General features: G+C 41.3%; 1 protein-coding gene across 6 annotated transcripts in view; it reads right to left on the bottom strand.

Annotated features, from left to right (window-relative positions):
• Positions 1–23,816, bottom strand: part of LOC139445378 (plexin-A2-like) — a 219,325-nt gene that overhangs the window by 139,257 nt on the left and 56,252 nt on the right. For all 6 annotated transcript variants that reach the window (XM_071226514.1, XM_071226519.1, XM_071226516.1 and 3 more), the window contains exons 3-4: positions 20,254–20,442; positions 18,240–18,368 (exon numbers count right to left, since the gene is read on the bottom strand). In XM_071226514.1, the coding sequence (XP_071082615.1) occupies positions 18,240–18,368; positions 20,254–20,442 (318 nt within the window). The remainder of the gene's footprint in view (positions 1–18,239; positions 18,369–20,253; positions 20,443–23,816) is intronic.

Raw genomic sequence — 23,816 nt, 5'->3', positions numbered from 1 at the left:
ACATGGCAGTGATAGATATAGTATGTATTGGTGTTCAATAGACTTCAGATAATCACACCGGTTTGTGGGACTTGAACAGATGAATATTTATTGTTTCTAGTGATTAACCCTAGTCACTAGAGCCTATACAGTTCCAAGAGATTGACTTTCATTCTACTTTTCATTTTACCGCGATGTTCGAAACATGAAACACAAACAGAATACAACATATATATCTGTTGTACAAGTCTTTGTATTGGGGATGGTATTTGTCAAACATCAAGAGCCTGAAATAAACCCAATGGCAACACGGTCGATGAAATTCCTTCAATGTAATAATATGCCAATTGTTTGCCATAATTATTCACATTAACTTGCACAGATATAATAGGACTCTGAAATAAGATTACCGATTTCGTAAACCGAGTACCATTTGTTCTCTCATGGGGAGATGTGCATGTCATCTGATAACGCCATGTCAGAATGTGAATTAGAAAACATAATATTAACCATTTCCTCATGATTGAAAAAGTATTAAATGATTCCTTGCAAAATTCAGTAGAGACTCATCAGTGCCAATGTACATCAACTTGAAATAATCCCCCAAGGTACGTACAAAATTGCGTACTTTAAATTGAATGATGTTCAGTTTAACCTTACATACTCAATTATCCAACAGAAATTTGTCAATTGTAACCAACTTGTCTGAAATATCAAATAACAAACAGAATCAGTTTGAAAAGATTAGGTTTGGGTTTTTTTATTACCTACAATAACTTTGTACCCCAACAAACAGAAACTTGGAGACCAACTGTAACCAAGAACATGGCGGCCCAAACAATTTACAAACAAAGAATATCAGCATGTGAACCAACTTAACTGACCACACCTGATTCTCAAACACAGATCACACAAGGGAGTAACGAACCAACTGAAAATGACATGAGATTATTAAAGTCATTTTTGTGGTGAAATTGGCATTGATGATCTGCCAATCAGCTGATGTTCTAAAGACAAATGACAGACAGATGTTAAGTGTGTCCATGACCTTGTAACAGCAGGAAGGCAAGGTCAGTTCTTGATGGAAGCGTATATTACCACTGATCTGATATCGCCCATGGCGCTAGCAAGTCATGATTATACTGTAAGCTCGTAGTGATGAACTGTTATCCTACAGATACATGGCCTGGTGGTTACTCTCATATTAGAACACTGCTCCAGTTTTTCAGTCAATTGTCGTGTGACGGCCTGGCGTTCACCCTCGACACACCACGGGGCATAGATTTTCATGACTGCAGCCAGGAATACAATTTCATTTGTATTCTTCAGGTAATACTTTCTCAATTGAAATGATGACGCACAGGGGTTTGGGCTTACTTTCAAGAGGCAAAAACATTTAAAAAGTCTTCTGTAAAAAACATAACCCAATGATTAAAGAGGATAAGAAATCCAACTTATTTATACAGTTGAAAAAAAATCTTCGATGTTTTTCAAACTTGAAGATGTTAGCAACTCCATATCATTTACAAATGACATCAAAGAACGGAAACTCTCAAAATTCATTTGGTAATTAGATGACGACAACATCTCAGCGGCCACTTGATCCAGTTGCCATAACTCCATACAACTTTGAGACAATAAGCCCTGGCTCTATACCAGCACAGTAAGGTTTCTGAGCCAGGAGAACCAAGGAGTAAAAACTGTTGTCAAGGATGTCGCTTATTGAAACCACCTGATGCTCAAAACCATTCAGACATCAAAAGACCAATCACGTGCATTGTGGGACTCAACGCCAATACAAGTGGCAGACATGGGCTTCGGTCACAACATCCGTCTTCTTCCTGGTAGGATAATGATCCGTTAAGGGTCTAGAGATGAGTCCTCAGGGTCTCGGCAATGTGTTGTGCTGAGCAGGCCCAGAAGCTCCCTACAATCCAATGCTGCTGATGGCAACCAACACTATATAGGGTCTTGGGGATAAACCCACCTCACTCATCCACTCACGATATAGGGTGTCAGCGATGTGTAGGCCTAGATGCTTGATACAGTGTATAGTCTAGATTACTGCCAGTCTCAAAAATGACATCTTTTTATTACTGAAGGCATGCTACCATCCCTGACGTCATATTGATGTTATGCTATCATCCCTGACGTCATATTGATGTTATGCTATCATCCCTGACGTCATATTGATGTTATGCTACCATCCCTGACGTCATATTGATGTTATGCTACCATCCCTGACATCATATTGATGTTATGCTACCATCCCTGACGTCATATTGATATTATGCTACCATCCCTGACGTCATATTGATGTTATGCTATCATCCCTGACGTCATATTGATGTTATGCTATCATCCCTGACATCATATTGATGTTATGCTACCATCCCTGACGTCATATTGATATTATGCTACCATCCCTGACGTCATATTGATGGCATAGTACCATCCCTGACGTCATATCGATGGCATGCTACCATCCCTGACGTCATATTGATGTTATGCTATCATCCCTGACGTCATATTGATGTCAATGAACATTGGACAAGTGTCATTTGCATTGTACAGTTAACATTGATCATAGCAATGTATGAACCTCAGCCCTTTGAGAACAATTTGACTCAACTCAAGTTGAAATAACAATCCATGGCAAGAACTACTACATATTTGTGCAGTCAGACCCAGTGACAGACAGCCATACAGCAGACAAACAGCCTGGAAGGTTCAAAGCCCTCCTTCATTCAGCTCGGTGAGTGAATACGGCTTACAGTGCAGGGAAGAACAGGCCAGGAAAAGCAACAATGGCCCAGTGCAGGACTCTTCCAGGAACCTACTACAGCCATAGGATCATCTTTAGAGTCTACAAGTGGCTCCGAAATGTCTCAATGACACTGGCCAGCCAAGACCAATTACTGTCATTATGGTCCAAGCATTGTACTGATAAAAAGAGGCAGATGAGTCTACAGAAGGAACAGAATTGGGGTATATAGGAAGTGTGACATTTCAGGGATAAGTAGCCCCAATGGGTTCCAAAAGAGCCCCTTGGATCTGGAGTGGACATGTAAGAGGACAAAATGGTGTTCTTCAGCGAGGAACTGACAGGATAAAGAAACACAGACATTCTAGTGGATTTGTAGTATCGACTGATATCGTAAAAAGTGTTGCTAAAAAAAGAACTTCTGCAATTAGTCTAGGTAGGGGGTGCTAGTCAGTATACATGGGATGGGAGGCTGGGGCAGACTTGTGCCAGGTCAGTCTTGGCAGATCTGGGTAGGGGGACTGAAGGCGGGCAGGGCAGACTTGTGCCAGGTCAGTCTTGGCAGATCTGGGTAGGGGGACTTAAGGCGGGCAGGGCAGACTTGTGCCAGGTCAGTCTTGGCAGATCTGGGTAGGGGGACTGAAGGCGGGCAGGGCAGACTTGTGCCAGGTTAGTCTTGGCAGATCTGGGTAGGGGGACTGAAGGCGGGCAGGGCAGACTTGTGCCAGGTTAGTCTTGGCAGATCTGGGTAGGGGGACTGAAGGCGGGCAGGGCAGACTTGTGCCAGGTTAGTCTTGGCAGATCTGGGTAGGGGGACTGAAGGCGGGCAGGGCAGACTTGTGCCAGGTTAGTCTTGGCAGATCTGGGTAGGGGGACTGAAGGCGCGCTGGGCAGGCATCTGACAGGTCAGTCTTGGCAGATCTGGGTAGGGGGACTGAAGGCGGGCAGGGCAGACTTGTGCCAGGTCAGTCTTGGCAGATCTGGGTAGGGGGTGCAGGTCAGGGCACATGGGACTGGAGGCTGGGGCAGGCATCTGACAGGTCAGTCAGTCTTGTGATTCTTGTTGTCAGGTGAAGTGACTGAAACTATGATGCTTAACTTCTCAGTCAGCAATATACCAGCTATATCACATCAGCCTATATCACATTGTAAACAGTGGTTGAACAATCCCTGACATCAGGAGCACACATCCAGGTCACACATTTTATTGGTGTGTTTGTTGTTTAATGCCACACTCAGCAAGATTCCAGCGGTCTGTAAATAATCGAGTCTGGACCAGACAATCCAGTGATTGACATCACGAGCATCGATCTACCCAATTGCCATACGATGACATCATGAACCAAGGCAACGAGCCTGACCACCCGATCCCGTTAGTCGCCTCTTATGACAAGCATAGTTGCCTTTTACGGCAAGCATGGTTTGCTGAAGACCTATTCTACCCCGGATCTTCACGGGTCTCACACATCTTAACCATCCAATAATCTTTTACTTTCCTATCTGGCTCCCTTAGGGAGACAAGCAAAGGGTGAGGGGATCAGTTCTCCCCTGAAATCCCCATGAGGTAGCTATATTCACGCACAATCACTAAAAACAACCATCTCACTTGGTTATATCTGAACAGGGCTTCAGCTTTTATTCTTAGAAAGGCTGTCCACTACTCAGTGATAACACTTGGTCTACCTGTATCTTAGAAGCATCTTGGGCGACCTGCCAGACTTTGCAATGTAGAAATGGACAATTACAGTTCAGATCATCCGACAGTGGCTACCGTCCATCACTCAAACACGGCGAGCAAGGCCATTTCCAGCGCCAGACAGATTCCTGATCGCTGCTATTTCCACATCCTCGCTCACCTATTGATTAAAAGACTTTCTATCTATTGCAGTAGGTACATGGACCTATACCAGGCTTAGCTTACAGTCGCACCGGAGATCCTATCTTTAAAGGGCATCCAGTCGAAAATTATTTCCATCACATAAGTGAATGATAAAAGAACAGTGACCAAATTGCATTAGGGGTCTGGAATACTGACAGAGACGTAAAAGAATTTCAGAAACATGTCAATCCTCACTTGGAAATAAGTATGTCTCATTCTGGCATCAATGTAAACCGAATGTAAAGTTCAATGGCTTCCCAAATAGCATCCAATAAAGCTCAACTTGTAAACAGAAGTCTATCAATGAGCCACGTGATTGGCAAAGATGGGATGGCTGATATTCGTAGGTAATCTAGCCAGCACTTCTGGGCCCCGTAATTCAGTGGAACTCCCCCAGCAGTTCATCGCCCAATCTCTGTCAGTAGCCAAGTCCTCTCTCTGATCTCTGCATGTGCGTAGAGGGAACCTGTCATGGTTTATCTCCAGCCTATAAGCCCGGGGTGTAATATAAACTTTACTTATCTCCACTGGCAGGAACTGGGTGAGGTTGGGCTGCAAATATTCTATTAGGTAAAATCCTTGATGATAAGCCCGATAAGATTCTACAGCCTCAATTCTCAAAGTGGTCGGGTCATGAAGTTTTCATCAACCCCTTCATCACTAACGACTTCAATAAAACAAGGTCCGAACAAAGATCATTAAAACTTCATCTCACTTTGATCGTAAAGATGCTGCACTGAAAAACCTTCCCACAAGCATTCAACAAAAGAGCAAGCTATTTTAAAAATGTTGGATGATTATGTTTCTTTGTTTTCTAGTTGATAAGACAGTCATTTGCACTGCAGTAAAGAGATTAAAAGACCACAAGCGTATTTTTTAGACCTCTCACAATAGAAATTTTAGCGGCATTTTACAATTCACCGACTGGGTTCGAAACGAGAGCACTGCCCACTATTGCCTGACCCGATCATGCTCATCAGTGTAATCTTCAAATTAATTGTGCTAAGCTGCAAATCGGAATGAATGAGTCGAGGCAATCAACGTTTTTGCTTATTACTGTTCTTTAGAAAAGTGAGGTAAAGCCACACGCTACTTTACATTCGCCTTTTTCATTTTGAGAACAATATTTCACGAAGGATTGCTCCCACTGCCTGATCTTAATTTGGATTCTGAAGTAGGAAGTCTAGCGTTGAGAGATTGCCTATTACAAAGCCGTTCTTGGACGACCAACACACACCGTTCCCATTGTCCAGGTTCTAGCAAACTCACCATTGAAGATACTATCTTCAAATGTTCAAAATTGCTGAAGATTTTTTATCTGCCACAAATTAAATTGCTTTCGGGTTACTTTCTTAGGGTCTCTGGGCTACAGGCAGAATGCGAATAACGGAATCGGAAACGTTTCACTTTGGTTTTGAAGGGAGATAATATTTCAATCAGACTGAAATATAATCTGCAGTGTGCGGGGAAATTAGCTGAAGAGATCCACCGAGGAAGGGATGAGGATAAAATGAATCTTCAACTTCTAAAGATCGGAAAACTTCTCTCCGAGTCAGGCAAACACTAATCAAGCTGAGAAAACATGTCTTGATTACGTACCAGTCATCAATTACTGGAATAAGTCTATCTCTTGGACGAAATTTATTAAACAACAGGTTATTGCGAAATCTCAAAAACTTTACGTAGCAGAGTACTTCTTTCTGGGTGACAAGCTGACGGTGCAACCAATTAGCGACAGTTCAAGGTTACAGCGTTCAGAACAAGACTCCACATTCCCTCAACCTTTAGACACTCTCAGCAAAGTTGAAACCTGCTCAAATAGCATGTTGTTATTATCGAACAGCTCCCATTGACCGACGTAGGCTACCATTTTCTCTTCAACCGCTCTCTCGGAGATTGAGAGAGACATCGTTTCCGCTCTTTTACCTCTCAGGTCCACGATCAGCTTGGCCCAACGCACATTTAATTGCAAAGTGACCGTTATCCCACCAACTTGCTACAGTTGTTCACAATACTAAATTGGGATTGCTTGTAAATGAGGATTTTGTTATTTTGTCTGGCCTCATGAAATCCCATCACAAAAGGATTAATCCAGCAGCTGACCAGTTGACCACCGACCACACTACCCCAGGGCACTGTCAGGGATTCGCAAAGGCAACCTGGGTATTAACCTTCGACCTCCCAACAAATGAACTCCAGCAGACAATGACAACAGTGGCATTGTGTGGGTGTTTGTTCTCATGGGCCATAGATCTCAATAAGGGGGTGCTCATACACTCCTGGCAAGACGGCCCTTTCCATTGAAACAAGTGTTGCAGAAAACAACGGCACACAGAACCAAGCGGGAAGACAAAAAAAGAGAGGCTTAGCCTATAATTACCTTAATGGTCATATCTCATACAATGTTCTATTTAATTTGAAATTAATATGCTGGAAAAGTAGCAGAGAGGTCTAATTTATATCCAGGTGAAATTGATAGGATCGTTCTTCACTTGTGAGCTACAGTATCCATTTCCATGGAGATTCCAGTGGAATAAGCTCGCCCATTCACAGGGGATCACAGACATGCCTACTGCCCATCAGTTCCAAGTGGAATTCAACGAATTATGCAGAGAACTCCCAAAGGAGGAGCCGTTTATTAGTAGCCAGGAAGTCCTAGAATGTTCAATATCATAATGATATTTAAATGTAATTGGAAGCAATAGTTGTACTGAAAATTAAAAGCCCAAACTACAAATTTCAATTGTAATGTTTTTAAATCAGATCAACACAGTTTGATATTCTGCAGAGTCCCAATCAAGTTTTCCTGCCCTGCGATCAAAAGCAATCAAAGCTTGAGCTGCGCAGAGTGTGAAACCTACAGAGTGTTGATGTTCTGCCAGAACCTGATCTAACTAGCCAGGTGAGCTTACTCCAACACACTTCAATTTGTTTTGACGAAGAGAGGACCTTGGTCCATGCCCAACTCATTACCTCCATACTGTGCTTGTTGTAAAAGACGACTAACGGGATCGGGTGGCCACGCTCGCTGACTTGGTTGATGCATGTCATTGTATCCCAATTGAGTGGATTGATGTTCATGATGTCAATCACTGGCACAAACCAAGGCAGAGTTTATCCAGCTCTCCATTTTATAACATTCAACAGCCTATTACACTATCAAAAAGATTCCCTGGAGATGGGGTTGCTGAAACAACTGAATGAGGCAAAGTTTATGAAAGTTGGACCAGTCAGAATGAAAGAGACATTTAACCCAAAGCCTCAGACAAATTTGAATGCACTATTACACATTCTGAATTCGCCCTCACAAAGCCTCCACTATGAAAGTGTACAGAGGATATGGACATACTTTGTTCACTGACTGCTAAGGAGCCAAGAGCAAGTCTATGAGTATGGCTGCTGCCATCCCATGTCAGAGAGACAGAGCCAAGTCTAGTCTGGCTGCTACCATCCCATGTCAGAGAGACACAGTCCAGTCTAGTCTGGCTGCTACCATCCCTTGTCGGAGAGACAGAGTCAAGTCGAGTCTGGCTGCTACCATCCCATGTCAGAGAGACAGAGTCAAGTCTAGTCTGGCTGCTACCATCCCATATCAGAGAGACAGAGCCAATTCTAGTCTGGCTGCTACCATCCCATGTCGGAGAGACAGAGCCAAGTCTAGTCTGGCTGCTACCATCCCATGTCAGAGAGACAGAGCCAAGTCTAGTCTGGCTGCTACCATCCCATGTCAGAGAGACAGGGCCAAGTCTAGTCTGGCTGCTACCATCCCATGTCGGAGAGACAGAGCCAAGTCTAGTCTGGCTACTACCATCCCATGTCGGAGAGACAGAGCCTAGTCTGGCCTCCCATGAAGCCCAGGAATGTGGTTTGATGGTCAGGGCCTGCAGTCACTCTGGTGTTTGTTTTCACAGCATGACCACTCTCACCTCCAGTCCAGGCGTGGGCTGAATACCCTCCCTTGCCCTCTATGTCAGACACTAATAAAAAACTTGACCTCCATCGCCCAAACCCCAAACCCTGCAATAAGTCCTAAGGCCATGACCTTTGTCAAAATACACACACATGTTAAGTTCATTAGAGAGAGGTGCTTCCACCCTTTTTACCTTCTACTTTCAGTTTGGAACCAACTGGCCATGGAAGTGTTTATTCTTGATGGGTGAGTCATGTTGTTTTGAACAGAAATTCAGTTATATCACAGTGTCTGATGAAGATAGGCCCGCAGTGATGCAGGTTACTCATATTGTGTAACCCCCAGCACTGGCATGGTGCGGACACACCTAGACCACAATCGGACCTATCTGAGAGTTGAACCCACAATCAGTGCAACTCTGAAACTAGAGCAGCCTTCACCAGTGGGCCATCCCTTCCTAATAAATAAATAGGGCCTTTGAGTATGTGTATGACAGATGGATTTAGGCTTGGCAAGGGGGTGTTGAATATGCTTGTTGGTTCTGAGAAGGCAGACCTCACTCTAACACCAAACAACTAACAGCACCACTGCAGTGTGAGCCATATCCCAGGCATGTAGACGGTTCTCCGAGGGATGTCATGGCGTGAACTGGTGGCCAGTGCCATTTCATTAAATCATCTTAAAATGTCCATGACTTCCTGTGTCAACCTAAATCGATGTCGATGTAAATGAATAATGCATGTCTGTGAGAAACTCCCCTAACTAATGTTGATTAGATATGTGCTCAAACTGATTTATAAATTGCCATCAAATTCAGTCGTACTAAAAACAGCCATGGCTATTTGCTCATTCATTGTCAGATACAGACAAATACAAGAAATCATATCAGTGGGCCATAAATTGGTTTAACGACTACTTGGTCTAAGTGAAGAATGCCAAGATTTATCTAAACCAACTCTTTACAAATGGCCGCTCGCTGACCCGAAATCTATGGCTTGTACTAAGTCTGTCCAAACAATGATGGCGGATCGTTTTTGCGGACGTCCACGTTCTTGTTGACACCATGGATCCTTCGAAGATAGCCACAGCCCATTGTGTACAGGCCAGTGTGTCAAATTACTGTCCATGGCTGGAGTTGACCATGTCAACACTGCGGACATGACATGTGGCCGTGGCGGGCCGATTGACACATATCGTAAACACTTGGCATTGTCACGGCGGCCATCTCCTTAAATTCACACTGGCCCACCAACAGCTGATGACAGGACATGGGACAACCGACATGGATTATGCACTAATTCAATTAACGTCACGATGAGCTAAACGTCCAATAGATCGGATTGATTGGCAACTTATCACTAGACTGGGTTCTAAAATTATTCATTACTTCTATTTCCACAAACTCTGGAAAATCCATCAAGGGAAGTTTCACATCATTTTAAGTCACCTGGTATTATTTCAAAACTGAACAGCCCCGATTCCTGACTTCATGATGAAAATATACAATGCATGCATTCCAGTGAATGACCTCTTTAATCTTCTGTAAACCAAAGTGTTTGCCGATAGGGGCCTTGACCATTAGAAACAGTGAGCTTATACCCACATAATCTTTTAAAGCCTAGATACATTAACATATTTGTCCTGGCCACCAGAAGTCAGCACCATCCCACAATAATCTCAAGACTCCAAGACACACAGATATATTTGTTTCCCGGAACTGCGTGTGGGGCCTGGACATCATCCGAGACTTGCTGACCTCTTTGCTGTAAGACTACAGATTCCTGGAAGGTCAATGATAAGCTCCTCATCCTGGCCTTTGACCTTCAGTCCAGTGGAAGCTCTTGATTCTACCCATGATGAAGGCTCCATAGACAGGGGCAGAGAACTCATTACCTTTGAGTAAGGGGAGATAACCTTGGAGATTGGGTCAAGGTGGTTGACAAAGATGACAAAAAACAGTTTTATATGTCAAACAACTGTAAAACTTTTATCAAGTAAAACTCCGAGAGATGTCAGTAATCACTGACTGTTGTTGAAATGTGAATATTTATACTTAAAAATCATCAACATGAAACTAAACACAGCTTGAGCAGCACTTGAACAAAGTGACTGTTTTGGGGTCATGGATGTCTGCACGTCCTCATTTATCTCTTTGCATGTTTTCATAAAAATAAAACCAACGCTAAAAAAGAAAAGCTCTAACTGCCTTCTCACCGAAACGTAATTTTCAAACACAGCACTCGTGCTATTCATCAACTTAAAACAATCTAACCCACAAGCTGCACTCCAAGGTGAACACAGTTGGAACATAATGTCAAGATTATTACCATTGGGAAACATTTACAGCAAAGTTAATTTCAAATTTTGGCTACTTTTTTCACCAACTGAGCTATTCAGCTATCAGACAGAGAGATAAACGGAGGAATGGCATTCACCTGTCACGATGCCCCAACACCACTAAAATGTCAATAACCAGCTAATGAACACATTTCCAACAGATACTCACATTAAACTCATCTGTTAATTACCCAACACACTCCAGCTTTGAAACAGTTGTTCTGATAACACAGTACGTGTCACTACACTAAACACAGAAATTCTTAATCACTGGACCAGAACTTAAACTTATCAAAAACTGCTACAGTCCCAAAACAGACATTATACTCAGTAAACCTTATTTTAAGGGCAAGTTGTCCCATATCATCTGCAACGAATGAAATCAATGCCAAGATATAAGTAAAGATAGTTATAAAATGTCTGCTAGTTACGTGTTAAATGTGGTAAAATATCTGCAAGTACCATGTTAAATGCTTCACTTTCATAGCCAAAACATATCAGAAATCCCCTTAGCACAGCTAATCAATACGGAAATAGAGAAACTTTCTGCAAACATAAAACTAGGATCATTTTTCAAATGGTCACAATAATTTAGTGATGTGTTATTTTCTCTTTGTCTGGTAGTCATGGAAACCAGACAAACTTGGAAGCTCTTGAAACACTCTGGGTTTGAAAGCGACAAGTGCTCACTATCATCAGCTCTCAAATCACTTACTTAAGCTCATTACAGACACTGAACATGTTTGAATCTCAACTTGGGTGATCGGATGCATCTACTCTGCACAATATTGACGATAAACTCGCACACACATCACCACAGACCCATTAGACCTAACACACGTGTCTGGCCATTTTCGCATAAATATTTCATCCTGTCACCCTTTTCTTTTTCTCGACAAACCAAGATTTTCTCAAAACTAAAACTGTTTTGGTTAATAAAATTTGAAACCTAAAAAATTGCAATGCATGTCCATATATGGTAAAGTCTTGTCTTTTTATCAACGATTTTCATTTCACACCGGTTGCACTTTATTGAGTCATTAATATTTGCATCTAGAAGACAAGCTTTTTACCCCAAAATAATATTTTTGGAGTGTTTCCATTCCAATCAACACGTTCCTTGATGGAGAGACATTTTGACAGAGATTTGCTTCCAACTACCAATAATTGGCCTCCTGGCCCACCTTTGTGTCATGGCTTGGGGTATATTATTATGATAATGAAGCTTGCTACGAGTTGATGTTGTATATTTTGACATTTCCTTGCCATTGTAACGCCATCCACATGCAGTTGACATTTCCATGGCTAGACGATTACTCTCATCAATATTAATAACATTAACCCGTTCTCTGTAACGAAACACAATCACTTCTCAATCTTATTTCAACATCACAGCTCCTGCATGCTAGGAGGCTGATACTTATTTGTACAAAATAAGAAATATTTGCACAAAAATAAGACATAAGATGTGAATTTTCTCCTACCAGATATGTACTCATGTAAATAATTGTCAGTGTAAAGTACATCTCTAAGTTTTGTCTTTCAGCAAGATTAATGGGTGGTTCAAAGGTTAACCGATTCCATTCAAAGACTACAAAATACCTCATAAATCTGATTCACTTTTTCTCAAAGGACACCTCAAGTGTTGGTGTCATATTTCCAGCAACTTCCTTGAATGAACAATGCATCGTGGAACAGTGAAACTTCATGAATGAAGACATACTTTTCTACTGAACTACAGGATTCACACATCAGCGCAAGGTGACAGATGAGAAAACATTCAACAATTTCAAAATGAAACGCATTAACTTTGATCATTGAGTGAAACTTCTCCTGAAGGTGCAGTGTTTTTTCTTCACACATAATTCATGGCTATAATGGCACAACATGCAGAATATCAAAAACATTTCACATATCACTCACTTCACAGGATTTCAAAATCAAGACAAGAGCCAATGAGATGTTTCTTAAACAATCCAATTCCCCTAACTCCCCACTAATCAAAGAAAAGGTGCTGAAAAATCATTCCTGAAAAACAAACTAATGCAAGTTGTCCAAGCATGTTTGAAATTTAAACCTAATTTTATCAATAGTGATTTCTCCATTACATAATCTATTTCATCCTTTGATGTCTGAGACATCAATCTTGGAAAATAGCAAAAAAAAGTTACAAATATTACGAAACCAAACAATTAGCAGTAAAAAGACGGTTCAAGTTGCTATTCTTCAGAGAGATTCATTTAAACGGCACAACTGAAGGCTAGTTTTATTAATGGTGGACATTTTCCTTCCACAACATATCTGTCTCCACAACGCAAGAGTTCCTCGTCGGCCAAGTTCTGAGGCACGGTCAGCCATGACATTTCATTAGAGGCTTGCTGTTTTTCTACCACCAATAAAGATAAATTTCTCAATGTTAAAGATAAATTTTCTGCCGAACACTTTGGGCTTTCAAGATAAGAGTAGGGCCAAGTGTTTGTGAGAAACAACACAGTCTTATATATAGCCCCTAGGGAATGGCGTTTATGATGGTAGGAGGTTTTGGAGAGATATTCAATTGGCTTAATTTACACAGTTAGAGTGCCATTGTGCCTTGCTCTTTCATGGAAGCCCTGGCTTTTAATGGACACTTGGCCATATTTACATGATTTTGGTTACGTATGCTGGACAAGTGATGTTTTTCAGCTTGGACCAAGGTCTTGGCTGCAGTGTCCGATGGTCAGATGCGACACCATAGCTGGCAAATATTTGTGAAGAGAAGCAGTCACCCTTATGAAAATCCTGATCCTGCTATGGTAGAAGAGAGTGGAATAACGGCCTCTATGACCTCACGAGTCGTTTCGTCATCTCCACACAATAGAGCACTTAGCCATGAAAAGCTGGATGGTTGAAATAGTCCCCCCAGCAGTACCAGATTAGGAAGTATTTGTTTATATAAGAAATGATCCTCAGGAGTAACTATCAACATCTGTCTTAGTCTAGACCAAAAAAACGACCCAAGCACGGTCTGAAAGAGATGACTTGGAATCAATTCTTTGTGAATATATTCATTTCATTGATTGGAAAATTTAACTCGTTTCATGACAATGGCATCCGTGAATGCTTGAAAGATGGGATGAAGCAGCCATCAATTCCTAGCCATCATCCACCCACATCACATTGCAAGAAATCTTGTAATGTCCTTATTTTGTATCCTTCAGACTTGAACCATTCTTTTGATACTAAAATCATGAGCCGAAGCTTTGACTGGGACAAGAACATGTCCATCAAATAAGATACACCTTCTCCCAATTCAAGCAATTATCCACATTAGGAGTCTAATGCCCAGGTTTTATTCCGATCATGCGAGTCTGTATGGCTGGAGCAGAAACGGTTTGAAACCCTCTTCAGCTCAGATACCCAAAGGAGGAGGGGGGCAGGGGGGGGGCAGGGGGGGAAGGGGGGAGAGGGAGAGAAGAGAAAGTCTGAGACACCATACAACCAGTAATGACAATCTGATGAGGACGTGGTTTCAGTGGAGGATAAGCCACTTGGCTAAAACGTGATAAACACTATGTCCAAATCCTATCTTAAGCTGGTTTGGTAAACCATGCAACCCTTAAGATGACAGTCGGCCCCACTTGTCCTTGCCTTGAAACGCCAAGAAGGAAAATTGCATTAGCGGGACAGCACATTCGGCATTCTGGAAGCAGCTGTGAATTTCCCTGATTTGCCTTGATTCACTTATAGTGAGAGAAGTTCCACAAATTGAGGACCGGGCGAGATTACCTACATGGCAACATTTACTCCTCAACGTGTCTGAAAACTCTCTCCTTGCAAATTGTTGACCCCAACATTACTGAAAAGGAGATGTCCGATTGAGCAAACTAATGAAACGTGTATCGCTCACTCCGAGTTGATTTTACCGCTTGCTGACAGCGATAAGATCAACGGGAGAGTAACGGAAATCAATAAGAAATTTAATTCGGCACTCTACTCGGAACCAGGAAAGGATCACAGTGATATAATTCATTCATAACCGCCAACATCATAAACCATGTTCCTGGATTGCGACTGTCTGAAATTTCCATCCCTGGATCTGATATCAGTCTTCCTTCCTCAGCACCCAAAGTGACTTATCCTCGCGCCTGCTCCAAGTTTACACCCAACTTGATAGGCCTACTGTTGACCTGGAGGTTGGCATTGATTTTGTAGCAAGAGATACAGTCAAAGCTTACAAATCATTAGTTGCCAAAAGAGGGGGGAATGGTTGAAGGCATTAAAATCCTACTCCCTGAAAAGTGCTCCAGGTCTCTTCCATGTGATCTTTTCCCATTGATCAAGATTGATTTCTCCTCCTGCAGCCTCAGTGTAAGACAGAACCAAGTGGCCTGTTACATCAGCCGATTGCTTTCCTCTCATGCCTTGTTTACTTGTTGATTCAAACCCTCCTCCACAAGTGGTCACTTACAGACCACGCTGGCAAGGCAGTGCTTATTATGTTTACCGCCACCTGGTTGTTCTTGAAGGAAAAAACACCAGGGTCAATGAGGAAGCCATTCTGTTCTTGAAACCTTTAAGCTAATGTTGGGATTAGTATTTACAGGTGGATGTTTACTGAGCACCTTACGCGATCCATGTTTCAACCGAACCACCAAAAAATTAATAAACCTTTTGGACGAGGATGATCACAAGACGCAGTTTAATAATCTAATCTACCTGTGCCTGTTTAGTACCTCCTTGCCACTTAATTAGGAAATTATCACTCCATGTTCTCTTATCTCCCATTCCATGTTTTAGAAGCTCCACTAAAGAATTCAACAGGAATAGCAAGGCATTCAAAGACTTTCCCATGATGCACAGCTTCTGCACTTCCTTGATGCGTCAAACCATGCGTGACTGGACACAATGTGTTAAATTTGCCCAGACTCTCAGTAGGAAGTCAGCCATGTTAAGTATTCCACATTTTTGTTGTTTATGCGGAGTGTGTTTTGTTACAAAGCTTTTTGCTCCTTCATGGCATTATTAACTACAAGACATATTGGATCCTACCATCAACGTGGAGTGTAAACGGTTGACCAGATTCAAGGTCAAGGTTGACTTTCTGGCTATTAAAACATAGTCTCTGTCAAAACTTGGCAAGAGGCCTGCTGAACACAACATGCTGCTAATGAGAGTTTGCAAAGTATGTTTCAACTGGAATACGTCATTTCGTGCTTCTTGCTACAGACAAAACGCTTCCCTCACACCCAATGATGTGTCTGTTAATTTCAGGGCTTTTGTAGAATTTTTTTCGCTGATAATCTCTACCGTCACAAAATCTTATGGCATGAAGGCTGCTACAAGAATCTCTTTTTGGGGGAGCGTAGGCATCAAATAATTTGATTTGTTCCAAATAGGGCTACAACAGTGTTTGATAGATGCTTTGAAATAGCATAAGACAATCAATTATCTATGTATCATTAGGTGAGACAAGAAAACACTAACAGCTTGCCATTAAGGCCAGAATCACCAAGATAACATGGGTGAATTAACCATTGCCTCAATATTTGAAATGGTTCCTCTTTAATCAGATGCTATTGACCTGAAGATATGTGATTGAAATCAGAAATTGTGATTTGCAATGATTAACTAAATGGCAAAAAATTAAAAATTAATCATCACTTAAGTATTGGCCATTAAAATAAAATTTCTTATCAACAGTCCAAACCTTACAGCCCTAGATAAGTTCACATCACATTTCATAATTGTCCATCCATGCAGATTACATTCCAAAATACTCAAGATGAAAAGAGTGTCCTACATTATGATGGGAAGATGTCGTTCGTGATGAAGCCAACCCATTAGGGCAAGTGGGGTAGTTGAGACCCATATTAAATGTCTGAACCTGTTTCCTGGTGCCCCTTGTGCTGATATTGTTGGGAATTTGATAAAATTGGTGTAAAACCCACCTCACTCACTCGCCCATCACCATCCATTTGATCAGTTTGATCAAAAAGATAAGTCTGATCAGAGACTACTAGCCCCTGCTGAGCTAATCGTGTGGCATCTCTTGTTCCAAGCATTATCAACATTGCAATCTTCTATTCCAGGACCAACACCACCAAATCACAAATCAGAGATCCTTTGTCAGAAAGTATTCTGCTGTCATCACAGCACAGACACTGATACAGTCCTACGTTATACCTTAACATCAAACATGATATACCAAACATCCTTGCTCACATATACCACGATGAAAGGAAGCTCTTAGTGAAAGCTGAGACGAGGAAACAACACCCTCCAAGCAATATTGAAAATAATTTGTCATCGTTGCCAACCTGACATGGAAAAATGATGGCCTCACACTGCAGTAAACAATGCCTACTGCTTCACAAAGAAAGCTGGTCATTAGCTTTGAGACAGCAAAGATACATTTGTTAAGTCCGGACTGTTTGGGTCTGTGATAATCAAATTTGTAATGATCTTCTTAATCTGATCTTCCCGTTATGGGGGTTGTTCCATAAGGCCAGATCAAGTGGCAGCGAGTCAGGGAGACTTCAATGGGGATATTGGCCATCTCAATGCAATGAACATGGGCTGAGTTAGTCATCATAAGCAAGAAGGTCGTCTGACGTGACCAATCACCTCTATATCGCCCGTCTCACGATTTACGACCCCCTGTCCACTGTTATTGCTTCAGTTCCTACAAATTAAGGTTTATCTTTATCTGCTTGCGTTGTGAACTTGGATAATAGGTTGCGAACAAAATTACAATTCCTAGTTGACATTTGTGTGGGGTCGCTTCAGACAAGTAATCCGTATATCGCTGCCTTACTTGGGCTATTATCTTGTACCAACGAAGTGTGCAACACAATTAGGAGCAGTGTTCTGAAGATAGATTGCCCATCAAACACCAGTGAAACACTCAATATAAAGTGATACCGTCAAGGAATGGCATACCTCTGTTTGGCTTATTCACAAAATGTCAAAAAGTAAGATACTATTTACAGAATCTGGAAAAAAACAAATTTCATCACATCTTAAAACTGAAATATCTCAGTATCCCTGTTGGATGTCGGATGTAGCCTGTGATGTCTCAAGTCTTCCGTCGCTAAGTCCACCAGTAAAATCCATCAAGTCTGTTTTCTTCCCGTTAATGACGCACATAAGACAGTGTAGGAAAAACAGTGAAAATTTAAGCACAGTACAGGCCAGATTTCTTCACACACATATCATGTTCAGATTTGAAAAAAGTTTAACCTACAGAAAAAAATTGAGAAATACTGTGAAAATGATGATTTTCAATGTCTGCCAGCAGTGGATTTGACTATCAGGTGTCCGATGATTATTTTAGAAATGATGAACTTCTTTCTGCCCTGGACTGTACTTGAGATGAAGTGAACACTTACCCGTTTCTCTGTCATGACGTAGAGGTGAAGCTTCTGATCATCCATGCGGAGGTCGGCATTGACCCTGCTTCCTTCCTGCACAGTCACGTTGTCATACACCGATGCCACCTTCCTATTCTCGATCGTCACCTGGAATGTACCAACTCCAGAGGTTATTATGCAACCCAGAAGGCTGGGAGGTATACCACGTTTATCACCCCAGGTCAGCTTTATGTGAGAGGAAATTCCGAAGTGATACTTTGTGGGTATATAAAAGAAACATTGTTGAAGGTAGTGGTAGGACGATACGCTGGTGGCAACTGGAAGAAACTCTGTCCAGCAATTTTCAATGCCTTCGACCATCAAGGTCCTACATCAAAACTTGACAAGTTTCAAGAATAACATACATTTAATATGAAATGTTGAAAGTGTTCATGGAAGAGGTGAGGTGAAATGGGGTTTAACATTGCATCCAAGATTATTGCACTTACATGTATATGGCGTTGTGTGTGGGATGGGGCTGCTGGTACTAGTGCAGACTGATGCCAATTCATAGTGCTAGCCATGATGGTAGAGACACCATGCCACAGTTTAACACGAATACCCCACGCAGACACAGTATACTGACTCCAAGCTGACCAGCCCTTGTTTTAGCCCTTAATGTTGAGCACCAGACAGGGTATCAACAAGTACCATCTTTTAACGTCTTTTGGTATGACGTAGGTGGGGAACGAACCCCAGACCTTTCGCTCTCTGGCTGCACTCTTTACCACTCTACCACTAGGTTTGTGTGCATGGAGGAAGAGAGTCAAAATGCTAATATGAACTTATTTTGTGTCCCATGCATAAGGTTGTATCATAAATGTGAATATTATAAATTGGCAATAAGCCAGACAAGAAAGGAATAAATCATTTATAGAGCAGCCAAATCATTCCCACAAAGTAATCAAGGCAATACCCTCGTAATTCCAAGCATCCATTTAGGTGTACTCGAGACTAACAGCCCTTAATGTCATGTCAGTTATATTCAAGCTGTAACGGTCCTTGAAAACAACATGCTAAAACATCTGTAACACATTTACAAAAACTGGGAATGAAACTTTACAATGTGTTAAAGAGTTTGGATCGGTCAAAAGCGTTCAAAACTATTGCTGGAACGTCTTCAGCTGTTGACAAATGAAAATTTAAGCTGTAAGCTCAGCAATGACCTTTGAAACCTGAAGAGAGGTATTTACTCAAACCTTTTCTAACCAAAGTGATTACTTATAACAGAATCCTTTTCAATATATACATAATAGAAGTGATTTAAACATCCCCTGAGAGAGTTGGAAATATGAGTGGTGAGGTTACTTGTACTTGTGTCAAATCAGTGGTTGGGATTGGATCAGTCAGCCATACAACTGTTCAGTGTACATACTAAAAAGCACCTCATGCAGAAATTCCATACCATTTCACTCAAAACCATTAAGTGTGGGTGACAATTTGTACAAGCACTCTGGCTTTGTCAAAAGAACAAAGACCGATTTAAAATGTCCTTTTCTGGCAAAAATCAATAATTTACATCTCCAATTTTCAAAGATCCTGCGCAGAGAGTTTTAGCAGTAGTTAGGTCCTGGTATCCCTGAGAGACATGTAAAGTGTAGGAATTGATGTCCTGTAAGTATGTGTATAGCCTTGCTTTGAATGTAGCCGACACAGGAGAAAACAAGGGCTCTGTACGAGTGCAACAGATATACGACATTCTTCATAGCCTTCTCACATTTGATTAAATTTCAATCAGTTTCATATAAAATACTGACATTCTTCCCACTGGAACCCTCCTCTGAATGATAAGTTCTTGTTTAATGTTTTTTCCAAAATTGTGTATTTGATCCAGCGATGTAGTGTTGAGTTCAAAAGATCCTAAACAAATCAATTTTGCACATACAAAAGATTAAAGGTACTTTTTCTGATTGCTAAATGGAACTTGAAAGTTGTAAATTGATCAAGGCAAGAAAAGAAAGTTCGCATTTTTATGCATCTAAAAAAAACAAACCTTAATTATATTTCCTCTACTCGTCCCCACGAATGCAACAGTGTAATCGTGGGTTATGGCGACAGTAATGGCCGACACATTCGTATGTGAGCCAAATCGCAGCGCTGCATCTGCGGTGATGGGTTTGTTGCCGTCAATGGGGTTGTTGATGTCATGTTCGCCACAGTAGTCATCAGTAATGTTGAAATTCTGAAATTGTAAAAATACATTTCAAATATGGTTTCATTTCTCAGCTGTCTTTTCCCCAGGAACAGAGATGTAGTTAGCTCAGATATTAGTTTGTCCTATTGTGTTGCTTGTCCTACTGTCAGATGCTGACTGGACTACACTCAATGCTGGATGTTTCAGTCTCCTCATCCTGGCCTTACGCTGATTGAGCTTGGACCAGACAAACCAACGTTTCATTGTGTCCCACTGTTCAGAAAACATACAACTTACACGACAAGGGATACCAATATTGTTTGTAAAATTGTTTATTGGATATGTATTTGTTTTATGGTCAGGATGGCAGACAAGGCTGTCTGCTGTGGGTTCATTGGACACACATCTTGACAGTGGGTTGTTGGTGGGGCAGGAACTGTGACATTGAATGATTGCCTTGGAGACATTAATATGAATTATTACTGTGATGACATTGATAGCTATAGCAACAGTAATAGCAGCTGCCATATTGGTTTTTGTTTGTTTGTTTGTTTTTGTTAAAACGCCGCACTCAGCAATATCCCAGGTACATGACTGCGGTCTGTAAATAATCAAGTCTGGACCAGACAATCCAGTAATTGACATCATGAGCATCAATCAACGCAATTGGGATCGATGACATAGGTCAGCGGGCCTGACATCCGATCCCGTTAGTCGCCTCTTACGACAAGCATGGTCGCCTTTCCGGGCAAGCATGGGTTGCTGAAGACCTATTCTACCCTGGATCTTCACGGGTCCACCACCAACATGATTCAAACATTGTACCCAAGTGGGAAAGTCTGTAATATGATTGCTGACACTATACCAACTGGACTACACCAGCCTCTAGAATCCACTTGGACTGAATCACTGTACAAAACCAGTGCAATAATTCAACTGACAAAATCATTTCCTACCAACTGGTAATCACCAAAGTCATTTCTTGCTCATCCCCTTGAGCCATGCCATAACATCAAATACAATAACCTCCATCTGAATACATCTGGCTAACAATTGGTAAAAATAACATCAAAATACCATCATAATACTCTATTTGATACAAAGTTGCCATTACTGCATCTTAAAAGGGGATTAATATCATAATAACATGACCATTGACTGTGTGTTATCATAATAACTTTGGCCGCCTGAGGCGATACACTGACATCAATGTTCCGATGACTGGTTCAAACAATGGTAGCTGAGCAAGTCATGGTGTGAGAGAGTACAGAGAGATTGATACAGATTTGTAGTGATGAGTGGTCATCCTGTCGCCACCAATTGCAATGTACTGAAGGGAAGGAGAGAACCAAGATCCCCAGGCAATTGTGTGTGATCAATTGTTACAATTGGCATCCGAGGGCGTTGCACGATCTTTGTTTAATAAATTGTTTTTCAATTCATAGATCACATACTGCATGTGTCAAGCTTGCTAAAAGCGTACCAATTCAAATACCGTGATTGATTTTCATTGGCTAAGAGCAATAGTTCCTCATGTTCATTGATTCTGAATAAAAGGAAAGGCCAGCGATTGATCAGTTGTCATTAATGTGGCCATTGTCCTAGGTATCACTCGCGGCCAGGTGACATGCGTCACAGGACGCCTACCAGGTCCCCTCTTCCGACCGACTTCCTGTTCCAACGCTAATTTCCTGTCCAACCCAACCCTGCACCAGCACCACCCTCGGTACCCAACCAAACTGCTTCACACACCATCTCTACTTACAATTTCAGCTACAAATAAACCCATCGAGGGTCACATAAAAAAGTGTGAGTGTTGATTCAAAAAGTAGACTCGGGTTACTAGGTGAAATAGGATTGATCAGTATTCCCCCACAAGGCAAGGTAAAATGATCAACGTTAACCGATACAGTGGTAGAATGTCCTGGCCAAGAGTGATTCTGTTATCGGAACCGAAGTAATTCTATAGAAAATCGACTGCCATTTAGAGGCCATTGAGAGGCCTTGAAAGCAAAGCTGGTGTGGGGTTTACTTTCCATTTACTTCCAATTGACAGGCTCAGATTCTCATGTAATATTTAAGAGGTTATAAAATGTGGGAAAGAATTAATCTGAAAATGAACAACTGTCAACAAACGTTTCCTGTTGAAATCTGAAGAGCTGCAATTGACTTGCTAAATATTTCTCTTGGTACATCTCCCTTGAACAATGCTGCAAACTTTGTGTAATTATGCACAAATCTTATCAGTAATGGTGACTGACATATCTACAGAGTATAAATAATAGATCTGGTATGAATATTTCATCTCTGTACCAAAGGCCTTTCAAAGTTTCAGTTCAAAAGGGATTACTTTACCTTAAAAGGAATTCAGTTCACTTTCCCTCCAGAATTCAATAACATTTTCATCATTGTCATCAGTGCAAATGGCCCAGTCATTATTGTTCATGCTGCCAATGTTTTCCCCATCATTGCGATCATTACTACTGATTCATCCTATAGGTTTCGGCCATTGATAAAAATAGTTATGTTTTTGTCATTTTCATTATTATTACAATCATTGTCTTTATATTCAATATTGTTTTGATTATCATTTTTTATTTTCATCCATTTCTCATTGTTGTAATGGTCTTCAGTGGTCATTATTACTTTGTGTCTTTCCTTTTGTTAACATTTTTATCACTATTGTGACATATTTGGCACACTGTACTACTTCCCCTTGTTGTCAATACAGCAGCCTTGTCGTGTATGGCGACAAACGGGATCGGGTGGTCAGACTCGCTGACTTGGTTGATGCATGTCATGGATGCCAATTGGTGGATCGATGCTCATGATGTCAATCACTGGATTGTCTGGTCCAGACTTGATTATTTACAGACCGCTGTCATAGAGCTGGAATATTGCTGAGTGCGGCGTTAAACAACAAACAAACAAACAAACAAAAACCAATATGGCAGCTGCTATTACTGTTGCCATAGCTATCAATGTCATCACAGTAATAATTCATATTAATGTCTCCAAGGCAATCGTTCAATGTCACAGTTCCTGCCCCACCAGTATCATCAACCCACTGTCAAGATGTGTGTCCAATGAACCCACAGCAGACAGCCTCGTCTGCCATCATGACCATAAAACAAATATATCCAATAAAGCCTATATAAGTCTATATAAGTAGGTAAGTCTAGATTACTGCAGTATCTGGAATGAAGCGAGTCTCTGGGCTCTGTTTAATTACATTTTTATGATTTAACAACTGTTTTTTTCTGTATGTATGTTCATTTCAGAGACAAGATGTCAGTCTACAGACATTCAACTACATATAAAGTACATTGATTAAGTTGATTCAGCCTCTAATCTGCCACCAGAGATAAACCTGGTTGCTCACATTTCACGCTGTATTAATGAGCTGATATACTACAAGACTA

The sequence above is a fragment of the Haliotis cracherodii genome, unplaced genomic scaffold, assembly GCF_022045235.1.
Source record: "Haliotis cracherodii isolate W230 unplaced genomic scaffold, xgHalCrac1.p SCAF_6, whole genome shotgun sequence".
Classification (NCBI taxonomy): domain Eukaryota; kingdom Metazoa; phylum Mollusca; class Gastropoda; order Lepetellida; family Haliotidae; genus Haliotis; species Haliotis cracherodii.
This window is presented reverse-complemented; position numbering and strand designations above follow the sequence as displayed.